At 49.5% G+C, this 12,540-nt stretch overlaps 1 protein-coding gene across 1 annotated transcript in view; it reads left to right on the top strand.

Annotated features, from left to right (window-relative positions):
* Positions 1–7,081, top strand: part of MED28 (mediator complex subunit 28) — an 8,892-nt gene extending 1,811 nt beyond the window's left edge. Inside the window, exons 2-4 of the mRNA XM_006884532.1 lie at positions 4,359–4,425; positions 5,654–5,766; positions 6,884–7,081. Coding sequence (XP_006884594.1) covers positions 4,359–4,425; positions 5,654–5,766; positions 6,884–7,081 — 378 coding nt within the window. The remainder of the gene's footprint in view (positions 1–4,358; positions 4,426–5,653; positions 5,767–6,883) is intronic.
* Positions 7,082–12,540: the final 5,459 nt, after the last annotated feature.

Below are 12,540 nucleotides of genomic sequence, written 5' to 3'. Positions count from 1 at the left end.
TTCCCATCCTGGGAATCTCTCTGCGTCCCTGCTGCTTCCTGGTTCCCGCCTCGAGAATGCGCGCGCATTGGTGTGTTCCCACTTCCAGCTTGTCCTTCTTCAAGAGCGGCCATGGATTGTAAAATGCTGCATCATCCTGTAGCCTTTCTGGGGCCTCCACCTTTTTTGTCCCTTACCCTTGGGGCGGAAATGGTCGGGTTTTGGGAAGGAGATTAACCCAAACCCTCTCCTCTCGGATTGATTTCAGCTCAGAAAGACCTTTTATCCACTCTCACTCATACCATCGAATCACCAGCGGCTTTTCTCGGGCTGTAAATCACGCAGGAGGAGATGGTCCTGCTTTTTCACAGGGGCGGTTAGTGGATCTGAGAGGCTCTGTCTTTGCGTTAGCGGTGAAGCTTCCTACCAAGTGCATCACCGTTAGGACAAAGTGACCCCTTGGACAGTCACCCCATGGGCTTTCTGTGGGAGCCGACAGCTTTGTCTTTCTGGAGTATTTGAACCCCTGACTTTTAGGATTGCAGCCCAACGCTTAGGCCACTAACAGCTCCTTTGGGCTGGAAGCAGAGTGGAAGTGGTGCAAGTAGACACAGGAGAGGAAGGCGCTTTGGTGGTTCCCCTCAGTCCTTAAAGTAGAGGGTCAGCCATCAGTGTTTGGAAACAAGGCCACTGGGAGCTATGTTTTCAACATTTTAATCTTGTTAATGGGGGTTTTGCTTTTAGTGTTGTTTGGTATGAGTCCTACATGGATGCAGTGACTCCTGACAACTGCCCCGATAACTAGCCTGCTCATCTTGATTGTGAGTGACTTCCCGCGACCCTTCACCAGGGTTCCAAAGCTGTAAATCCCAACAGGAGCAGAGTGCCTTATCTTTGTCTCCTGACTTGGAGGCCCAGCACATAATGCAGTGTGATAACCACAGGGCTTCTCAGCTCAGTGAATTGAACTCGTTCGTGGGACTGGGTGGACAAAATTATTTTCCCATTAGGATGTGGCTATCAGAAGTTTGGAGATAATGGTCAGAGGACAAGGACATGTGTCTAGGAGGATGAGGACTTACAGGAGGCACCAAACCATGAAGAGAGAGTAGCCAAGAGCCCCAGCCTTGTAGTTTGAGCTTGGCGTGTGGTGACTGGTGTGTTGCTGTGGTTCTTGAACTGGTGGCATCAGCATTTCACATACCAGAAGGGTCAGCCATCGTGAACAGGTTTCTGCAGACCTTCCAGAATAAGAGACTAGGAAGAAAGGCCTGGCAGTTTACCTCTGAAAAAGACCTAGTGATTCCTCTGTGTGTCACTGTAGAAGATCATTTGAAACAGTGCTGGGAAACGAGCCCCTGAGTTGGAAGGCACACAGAACACGGAGCAGCTTCAGTGCTGGGCTCCCAGACCATCTTCTGTAACGCTCGAGAACGTGGCAGTGAACGTACCTGAAATCACTGTGTGCCACAGCTGACCCGGGCAGCTCACCACTACAAGCTACAGCGCAGCACCTGGCATAGCCCCTGCTGGAAGACTGACCTTTTGATGACCACCATTGGATAATTGGCTGTGGCATCCCAGCTCTGCATGTTTGTGTTCCGTACACTCGAGACCTTTTCCGCATGGGTCATTCGTTGAGTTGGATTTTCCTCTTTGGCCCCCAGTCCTGCTTCCTGAAGCTCCTACACCACTTCCTTGGCACCCCTGCTCCCTTTGCAGCACTGAACCCCCAGCCAGGCCCGGTGGAGGCAGAACCCCTCTGTACCTGTCCTGTGAACCTTATCCTGTCATGAGAGAGCTTTTCCTCCAGAAAGCTTTTAAAAGAGCTCAGTGCCCCAGGCACACCCAGAATGGGCTTTGTTGAGAAGTGGCCCCGGGACGTCTTCCTCCAGAGAACAGTGTGACAGGACTTGGGAATTTTCTGCTTACTAAGTCGCATTGCGATGTCTCTGGAGACTGAGGTGCGTCTGACACAGGCCATGGTCTTTGCAATCACTCATTATGCATCAGAGAGTTGGACAATGACTAGGGAGGATAGAAGGAAAATTGATGCCTTTGAGCTGTGGTGCTGGAGAAGAGTACTGACGGTACCATGGACTGCCAAGAAAACAAGCAGATTCATCCTGGAGAGGGTTAAACCAGGCTGCTCCTTGGAGGCAAGGATTCTGGGGCTTCATCTGACATACTTTAGACATGTTATAAGGAGGGACAGGTCCTTGGAGAGGGACATCATGCTTGGGAGGGTGGAGGGACGGCATAGGAGGGGAAGACCCTCTATGGGGTGGATTGATTCAGTGACTGGGGTAATCGGGATGGGTGTGTCAGAGGCAATGTGATTAGCACAGGATAGAGCAGGGTTTAGGTCTGTTGTACATAGGGTCGCTATGAGTCGCAAACGACTCGACAGCACATAACAGCAACAACAATAAGTTGCTTTAAGGAAGGCAGTAGGAAAGGATGGTCTTCCTTTGGGTTAATGTGAGCTGCCAGCTCCTGGTGACTTGTGAGTGTGGACCTGCCCCACAGGGATTCCTAGACTACCATCATTGCTTGCTATGCATCAAGAGAGCTGGACAATGACGAGGGATGATAGAATTGAGGCCTTTGAGCTCTGGTGCTGGATAAAAGGATTGAATATTGCCTGAACTACCAGGAGAACAAACAGGTTCATCCTGAAGAGGGTGAAACCAGTTTGCTCCTTGGAGTCAAGGATTCTGAGGCTTCGTCTGACATACTATGGGCATGTTGCCAGGAGGGACCAGTCCTTGGAGAGGGACATTATGCTTGGGAGCGTTTAGAGACAGCTAAAGAGATGAGATGGGCGTAAGGAGGGCAGGTGCATCAGAGACAGTAAGGTTGACACAGGATAAAGCAGGTTTCAGGCTATTATACTTAGGGTCGCTATGAGTCACAGGCAGCTTGACGGCACATAACAACAGCAACAGTCGTTAGGGAGCAGACTGCCCCATCTTGCATGGTGCTGCTGGTGACTTCAGACTGCTGGCCTTTTGGTTAACGTCTCATGCTCAGCCCTCATGCCCCTAGTCCCAGGACTCCGCTCAGTGTCGTATGTGCTGTCCTTGAGTCCTGCCCTGACTCAGGGAGGTAGTGTGTCCGTCGGACAGAGTAGAACTAGACATGGGGTTTCCTAGGCTCCTGAGTTCTGACTTCTAGATTAGCAGCCTAGCACCTGACCTGTTCCAGATTGAACAGCTGACCTTTCGGTTAGCTTAGCCCTTGCGCCACCGGGACTGCCTAATATTTAATAGCAGATAGCAAAAGCTGGGTATCTGTCAGCCTGTCTGGTCTGTCTTGGGTTCTGAGTCTGGAGGAGAGAACCTGCCCTCATCGCGGTGTGGGAGGTGATGGAGATGGGACCAATGGCAGCCAGTTAATGGGGGAGACAGACTGATGGCAGGCATCGACTCTGGCTCCTGTCAGGATGCTGAGGTCAGCCCAGGGCACTGAGAGTGGGGCGTGGCTGTTGGAGATGACTGAACCCCAGAGGCTGAGGAGTAACTGGGGAGAGGTGTGAAGAGAGGACACCTGAACCCTTCTCTGCCACTGGGTGTTTATCAGCCTAGTCTTCTGTCAAGACTCCACTCAGAGGCTGCATTTTCTCTGGAACCTGTCTTGTCTAATGCCTATGGTCAGTGTTGGCCAGCATGCCACATCTGCCAGGGCCTTGTGGACCTGCCACCTGCGTCTCCTCTCTGGGGCTGCAGCCTCTTGAGATCTCCAGCATTCTCGAGTGTTTTGTTTTTTTTTTTCTGGGATAGAGAGAGCTACTTGGTAAATGCTTCTGGATGGAATGAACTTGGCTCATACGTTCCTTGCAGAAGGGAATTTTGGGGCCACATGAGCTCTAGGCCTTACTTCTGAGATACCTCTGGGTAGATTTGAACCACCAACCTTTTGGTCTTTAGCCAGTTGTTCCACACAGGTTTCCTCAGGGGAAGGAAGACATGTGTGAATACTGTGTCAGTTCCATCTCACAGCAACCCTGTGTACAGCCTCCTGTCCTGAGTGTACCGAGGGCGGGGGAAGAATGGATATGATGCCTCTTAACTGAAAAAAAGTGACAAAACTGGGCATAGTCCAGATGGCCTCCCGAGGGGCTGTGAGTTGGGCTGAGTGGGCGATGGCACTAGTCATCTCAAAGTCTTGGAAATCAGGGTTTAGGGCGAGGCTAGGAGATTAACCCCTCCGACCGTGGACCAGGGTCAGGACTGTTTACCAGGTGTCCTCACTGATGCCCTGTGGAGTACAAATCGACACATTACCGACTCAGTGCACTGTCTAGCACCGTGTTCCTTCCCTGGGTTGCGATGTCGGGCTGACTAAAGCTTCCTTCTTGGTGTGCTTTGATCCCTCAGGCCTGCTTTGCGTCTTTGGTGAGTCAGGACTATGTCAGCGGCACGGATCAGGAGGAAATTCGCACTGGTAAGAAGCCCCTCCGTTTGCACAGTGGGTCCCAGAGATACCGAGAGTCAGATTGTGTGGCTCCTCTCATAGACTCAGGATTCTCTAGTCTCTGTGCAGTGTATCAGTTGGCCTGCTAAATCATTTATGGTATAAAAATGAGATTTTTTTTTTTAATCTTTCATCAATATTTTCATATTGGTCTAGGACAAAGACAACTAGCAAGAGACAACACATAACAGGTTTTTTTGGTGGGTCTCCCCTTTCCACTTTGTAGACTTTCTTTTTCTTTTCTTTATTTTTTTTTAATTTTGTGTATGTACCATCAGATCGGATCTGACTGGTACAGGAGGAGATTGCCCCTCTTTCTCCAGCAGAGCATCTAGTGGATTCGAACTGCACACCTCTGGGGGTATTGCAGTGCACCTTCTTGCCACTAGGCCACCAAAGCTCATCTGTAGACTTTTTAAAAAAATTATGATTTGAAAGAAAGTTTATAGAGCAAATCGGTTTATCCATGGGAAAAAAGTATACACTTTTTGTTTTGTTTTGAGGCCTTACCTAGAACCCCCTCAGTGTAATTAACCCCTGCTTCCCCTTCCTCCCTGGCTTCCCATTTCTGGTCATCCTTTCCTGCCCCTCCTGCCTTCTGAGCTTGTTTTGGGATAAATGCTGCCGTGTTCTCATCTGAGGTGTGTTTACTTTCTGCTGGGCTGAAAGGCGGCCCCGGAGATGAGTTCCGATCCAGACTCCGGGGACCTCAGGGTTTCTTCCTGTGTCTCTCTCACCAGCAAGTCAGATCTTTCATATGATTTTGTTCCACATTTTTCTCCTGCTCTGTCGGGACCCAGGTTGTACCAGTTTTTAATAGATGGTCGACAGAAAATTCTGTGCTTTATCCTTAGAGCCAGCCACCTACTCCACTATTGTCCTTTGAAGGAACCCGCACTGCTGGGTTTTTTGTGCCATGTTTCAGTGTTCCATTTGACCTGGAAATCATAGCTAATTGCTGGATCTTTGGAGCCCCCTTCAGAGAGCTCATGCTTTCGTGTTGCATTAAGGCTTCTGAGTCCCTTGATAAAAGCACGCATTTCCCTTCATTTGGGTGCAGACATCAGGGCAGGGACGGGAAGTCATCATTTCTGCCCTGGCCAGGATTCAGGTAATCAGAATACATCTGTGAGGAGGGTGCTGCTTTGTCCCGTGTTTTCCGTCATCTAATATTTCGATCTTGTTTTTCTCCCCTAAGGTGTTGATCAGTGTATCCAGAAGTTTCTGGATATCGCAAGACAGACAGAGTGTTTTTTCCTACAAAAAAGATTACAGTTATCTGTCCAGAAACCAGAGCAAGTTATCAAAGAGGTATGCACTGGTTTTGTTCTGTCTCCTCCTTCACCTTTCAGGAAGCACCGTGATGGCAGGATTCCCGTGGGGCTGTAGGTGAGGTTGACCCTTGCTCGCTGGTTAGAGAAGGTGGCACCGCTCCTGACAGCAGATGGGACGCTGTGCCCGGCAGCGGGCTGGAGGACAGAGCGCCACACAGCAGCTCTGCTCTTTTCTTGCTTTATTCCCTGGAAGGCTTTTCTTAAAGAGAAACTTAGCCAACCAGAAGCCGTGGCCCGCGTGTCCCCTGTGGCCTCACTCTGCCCTTTCCACACAGGAAGGGCTGCTCAGTTTTGTTCATTGACTCACAGGAGATGCTGAGGCTCAAGTATCTTAGAACTGAGCCTTCATTTATCTTACTGTTGTAACCAGGGCCGTTTGGAAGGGATAAGTAGGTCACTTTAACAGCATTGAGTGGGTGGGTTCAAGCAAATCAACCTTGATGGTGTGGAAGGAGGAGGAATCCCCCAGCCTGATGGCTACCTGTACCTGGGGAGAAGCTCTCCGGGAAAATGAACCTTTTGGGGGCCTGTTTGAGTAACTGCTCCCATCAGCTTACCAGTGAATCGGGGAGGTCCTTTCCATTCATGATCCCAGCTGTTGAGAAGGTGAGGGGTAAGACGGTGAAGTCTCCAGCTTGTTATCAGATCATTTCCTGATGTGACTAATGTTGCAATAGAAATGTTTAAGGCCTGCTTGTAATGACAAAGGCTGGTGTTAGAGCACCATTCCCGAGGTGCTGTAACATTCATACTGGAGTAGAACAGTGAGTATGAAATTTTGTTTTCCGCAGTTACTGTTTCAGATTCTCCCCACTTTAAACTTTTGGCCAGGGTATCTAGTGTCTAGGGGGCTAGGACTTGGGCAAGAGACTTGGACTTCATTGCTACTCTTTCAGTTTTAATATCTTATGCGTTACTTACTTTAAAATAGAAAGAGTTAAATATAAAAACAGGCCCATGTCTTTGATTTGAAGAACTGGCCTGGCTTCTTTGGCTCTGCTTTGAATTTGCCCCTCGTCGCAGTTCACCAGAGTTAGGTGCTCTGCTCCTTTGTCTGGGGTTTCCTCTGATCTGCTCCATCTCCCTGGTTACAGGACGTCTCGGAGCTGAGGAACGAGCTGCAGCGGAAAGATGCCCTGGTCCAGAAGCACCTGACCAAGCTGCGGCACTGGCAGCAGGTGCTGGACGACATCAGCATGCAGCACAAGAAGCCGGCTGAGCTCCCGCAGGGCTCGCTGGCCTACCTGGAGCAGGCCTCAGCCAGCATCCCCGCGCCACTGAAGCAGCCCTGAGCGCGAAGCCCTGGGCGCACCCACCTGAGTGCGCTGCCCCGACTGCATCCAGTCCACCTGAGCGTGCAGCCCGCACCGGGGCCGCCTGCCTCCTGCCTAACCCACCTGCGAATCACTGTGCAAACAAACTCCCATTCCCAGCGGCCTGGCCTGGGAGAACCCAGCGCCAGGGCATGAGACCACTCGCGTTTCATGCTCCCGCACCCAAACTTTTTAACTGAGTTTTGTTGCTCGGCCTGACTCTGCTGTCCGTGTGCAACAAAACCAAGCCCTGCCCAATACTGTGCCACCATAGTTTATAAGCTGTTTGTTTCTCAAGTACTTTGTAAAATACCTGTAGTTTTGGTAAACTTGTAGATTATTCTTTAAGTTTAGTTTTAATTTAGTGTGATGTCAGTTACAGGGGTTTGTGTATATAGATAGGGGGGTGCGCGCGTGTGTATGGGTGTGTGTGTGGGGATTTATTTTTGGCTGTCTAGCCTGTGATTTGTAATTTCTCTGTGTTTATTTCTCTTGCTGTCAGATCCGTTTGTGTGATCTGAGGGAGAAAAGGACACTAGTCTGGACGTGAGGATATTGGTAATAGGGACTCCACCTCAGCAGTGCAGGGTGGCGTGTGAATCTGCGAGGTCCAGGCTTTGAACTACCTCAAGAAGAGGAATCTAACGTAGCAATGTCTATAACGCGCCCAGGGCCCCTGGGTAATGACACTGTACATATGTAGCAGGATTGTAATATCCTAGCTTAGCGTAGTAGCAGAAGGATTCTAACAGCCTTCTTAACACCCTAGGTTAGTGTAGTAGTAAAAGGATTGTATAAAGTAGTTGTCCTTCTGTTAGTGCTAAGTTTCTCCTCTGGTGTGGGGTTACTTTTTGTGGGTAGGGGGTGGTAGGAGAGGGGAGATCCCAGTGTGTGCTGACCCTGCCCTGGGTGAGTTCTGTGAGAGCCTGGCGGAGCCCAGGCTCCCGTTGCATGGCATTTGTGTTCGAGTGAGACTGAGGGGTTGACAGCAGCTGGGACGTCTTCTTACTTTGGTTCTGCTTTCGAAGCAGAGCACTTTGACGTGAAGGAGAAGGGCTGCTGCTGCCAGTGGTCTTGCCTCCAGGGGCTGGCACCGCCCTAGAGAAGGGACAGGCAGGATGGTGGCCTTGGGCTCCCAGATGTCCACTAAGCCATGTCCATCCAGCCTCAGCCTTTGGCATGTACCCCCTTACTACTTTGTGGGCCCTCCCCTTCAGCTCCCACCCCAGTCTGTATTAATTGGTGTTGGGAAATACAGACCAACAGTGGTTTCTGGCGCCGGTGGATGAGGCTCTGTTTTACGCAGCCTCTGATTAGATTGCTTCCCTCTGCCCAGCACACAGGTTTGTCTCTGAACGGCCTGCGCTGCTGTGCCTGGTGCCTCGCCTCCTTTGGTTCCTTCATCCGCGCGTGTTCAGATCCCCTCTTCCTGCCCAGCCCTGAACATGCGAACCTCTTTCCTCTGCACTTGTAGTGTGCAAGACTGTCAGTGTCCCCTGATTTGGATCTTTCTCCCCCCTTGACTGTGCTGTTCACCCATGATAAACATGCATCGGCCCCCGTTCTGTGTGTGTATATCTAGATAAGCCTCTGCTCCCCTCAGTTTCTGGAAGGCCGATGCCGACTCCTGCCAGTCTGTTGTTGGCATAGAGCTGCACCCCACAGGGTTTCTGCTGGCTGAGTTGCATCCCCAGGCCGGCCTGCCTCTGGCTGGATTCAAACCTCCGTTCAGTTAGCAGCCAGGCACACTAACCATTTGCACCACCCGCAGACTTTGTAAAGAGAAACATAGTACATCCAGACTCGTTACCATCAAGTTGATGCCAACTCCTGATGACCCTACAAGACAGGGTAGAGTTGGCCCACAGCGGCTCCAAGGCCTGACTGCCACGTCTTCCAGGGAGCAGCGGGTGGGCTCGAACCACCTACCTTTTGTTGAGTGCACCCCTAGGAGTCCTCTTCAGACCGAGGCACCTCGTGGTGCTGCAGGCCAGAGTGAAGTACCCCGCAGGGCTCCCAGGACTGCAGCTCTTGAGGGGAACAGACCGCCTCGTGTCTGTCCCACAGGGTAGCGCGTGGCTTTGAACTGACAGCTTCTCAGCTGAGCACTTAAACCCTGCACCAGCAGGGCTGCTCTTTAAATATATGAAGACTATCTGTTGCTTCTAACATATAATAAATATTTAGTCCTGTGAGTGTGTGTGTATATGCATGTATACTAGTGTATGTTGTCTGGCGCAGAGAGACCCACGGCCAGTGAACCCTCTTCAGTTCAAACGAATCAGTTCAATAAAGCTTTGGGAAATTGCTTTTACTCCCGTTGTATCATTTCAAGGCCTTTATGGACTCATGAACACTCTGATGGTTTTAGGTCTCTTCACCACAAACCTGACAGACAGCATCCAGAACATCAGGGTTGCTCACGGAGGAGGAAGTGGCAGTTATGTTAATGCTTAGCAAAACATGACGTACCAGTTGTTGCCATTTTTTGGGTAAACAGCAGCTTTCCATCTTGCTGATCTGAAGACGTTCGGTGACACTTTGTCAGCTGCCGCGCTGCTCTTAGCAAGAAGATCCAAGCCGCTGGCTGGCAGTCCTTGGTCCCCTCCTTCCCGTGCAGGAAGCTGCCCTGGCCGGCGGGCCTTCACCCTTCTCAGCTGCAGGTTAACGCTGAGAGCCTGCGGGGGGTGACCTGCTGCCTTGGTCGGTTCCAGCTCGGGTGACCCACTGGATACAGAGAAGCACTCTGTGGTCCCTTACACCCCCCTTTACAGAAGCAGCCTATCCACCAGGCACTGATGACCTCAGTCAAACCCCCAGACTGCCGGACACCAGTCCACCAGAGAACAAGCAGGTACATCTTGGGAGACCAGAGTGTGCCTTGAAGGTAAAGATGGCAAAATGTGGCGTCACCTCCTTTGAGGAGAAGGAAGCTGTTCCTTGGAAAGGGACATCATACTTAGGAAAGGCAGGGAGAGGGTCGGCAAAGGAGAGACAGACCCTCTACCAGATTGATGCAGTCAGCGCATCAATGGGCTCAAATACATGAGAGATTGCGAGGCTGGCACAGGCTAGAACAGGGCTCAGAGGGCTTGTTGATAAGGTCGCTGTGGGTTGAGTTGTATCACACTAACTGCACCTGACAGCAGCCACCTGGTGGTTAGAAGCTGGGTGCTCCATGACTGTGCCACCAGGGTGGTCAGTCAGAACCAAAGCCACCACCGAGCCCTCTACCAATGAGTTTTGCCTGTAGGACAAACTGGAACCGCCCATAGGGTTTCCGAGGTGGTAATCATTACAGAGTGGACTGGCCTGGCTTTGGGAGGGCCAGCTGCATTCCAGCCTCTCACCTTCACTTTGGATGGCATCTGAATTCTGTTCTCCGCCACCAGGGTGCCCTGTCCCTCCCTGTCAGCTCCACTGATCTTGCCAGCCTGGACCTTGAACAGTCCAGATGGATCCTGGAGCAGGACTGTAGACTCCGGTCACTTCAGTCACCGCGATCCTGGGCTTTGTTTTGATGTGAAATGCAGGAAGGCCTTGGGCACTGGTGTGGTAAATTTTCTACCTTGAATAAGTTCTACAAGAAGGCAGGTCTTTCCAGCTTTGCTCCGAGTATTTTCATACCCTCTTGCAGTCTGGAGAGAATTCCTTAAGTGAGTTCTGGTGACATAGTCCACCAGGGCTTTTATACTCACTCAAAGGCCACAACTCTCACACTTTGGACCAGGAGAAAGATTGTGCTCTGTGATTTACTGTCTCAGAATTGGAAATGCAGTGGTGGGTCAGTTAGTTGCACGGCAGTTCTGACTTCACGGCAATGATTCCTCCCAACTTAATCTTGAACCCTTTTATTTCTCTTCTTTCTCCCCATTACCTCTTAACCTTCGTCATCATCTCTGTCCCCTCAGTTCTTGGGAGAAAGGTGAAATCCTAGTATGCAAATTGGAACAATGAAAACTTCTAGAACAACTTCTAGACAAATTTGTTGTCTAGTATACAGATAAAAGAATAGCATTGTCTGCTGATAGATATACAGATAGAGTAACGTGGATGGTACTTTGGTAATAACAACTTTGTGTGTGTTGAGTCGTAACCAACCCATAGCTGACCCTCCACCAGGTTTTCAGAGGCAGTAAATCTCATGGGAGGAGCTGGTGGATTCGAACTGCCTGCCTTTAGGATTCCAACACAGTTTCTTAACCACTAGACTATGAGAACTCCCTAGTAAGAACTTTCATGTATCCTTTACTGTTTTAATTCAGCATTTAAAACAAAATAATGACATATGCAAATATCTAGTTCTCAGAGATGACGTGGCAGCATGGATTCTTACTCATCTACAACATGAGAAATCACAGTATCTCATATGTGTATTCTGTACTGCGTAGCACCGCTGTTACAAAGCAGGACTGTAAAGGGGAGTTGGGAGGAGAAGGGGAAAAGTGGGTAGATTATGAACACTGCATTGGAACAGATGAAGGAATGAACTGTTTAAAAGGAATACATGATTAGGCATTTTATGTATGACAACAGTTGAGAATAAAAAAAGGAGGAGGGAGGAAATTGTGTGAGTGAACATTAAAAAAGGAAGAGCACCACAACAAGATAAAGGTAAATAATCCGATAGAAAAATGGGCACAGGATATGAAAAGGCACTTCACCGAAGATGACATTCAGATGGCTAACAAGCACATGAAGAAAGGTTCAAAATCCCTAGCTCTAAGAGAGATGCAAATCAGAACAACTATGAGATATCATCTCACCCCAGTAAGAATAGCAAAATTTAACAGAACAGCAAGCAACAAATGCTGGTGAGGTTGTGGAGAGACTGGAACCCTTATTCATGCTTGGTGGGAGTGTAAAATGGTGCAACCACTGTGGAAGGGGGTATGGCGCTTTCTCAAAAGGTTGCAGATAGAAATACCATTTGACCCAGCAATTCCACTAATAGGAATTTACCCTAAAGAAACCTTAACTTTCACCCAACCAGATATATGCACACCCGTGTTTATTGCAGCTTTGTTCACAATAGCAAAGAGTTGGAAACAACCCAAGTGCCCTCAACAAATAGCTAGAGAAGCTCTGATATATTCACACAGTGGAATACTATGCAGCACTGAAAAACAAGGAACTAATGAAATACTATGCAAAGTGGATGACCCTAGAGGACATTATGCTGAATGAAATATCTCAGTCACAAAAGGACAAATATTGCATAGGGCCACTGTAGTAAAATAGGACTGGCATTGGGGTTGAGGGAATGCAGAGAAGAAGGGGAGGAATGATGTATACTGCACTGAAACAGATGAGGGAGAGAACTGTTTTAAAAGGGATCTATGATTAGGTATTATTGTCATGACAGGAGTCCAGAATGAAGGCTTCATAGTGGAGTGGACTTGGAGGGAGGGGTTGTATAACAATGAAACAATTTTACT

This window comes from Elephantulus edwardii, unplaced genomic scaffold (genome assembly GCF_000299155.1).
Source record: "Elephantulus edwardii isolate Elephantulus edwardi_28Jun2011 unplaced genomic scaffold, EleEdw1.0 scaffold00035, whole genome shotgun sequence".
NCBI lineage: Eukaryota > Metazoa > Chordata > Mammalia > Macroscelidea > Macroscelididae > Elephantulus > Elephantulus edwardii.
This window is presented reverse-complemented; position numbering and strand designations above follow the sequence as displayed.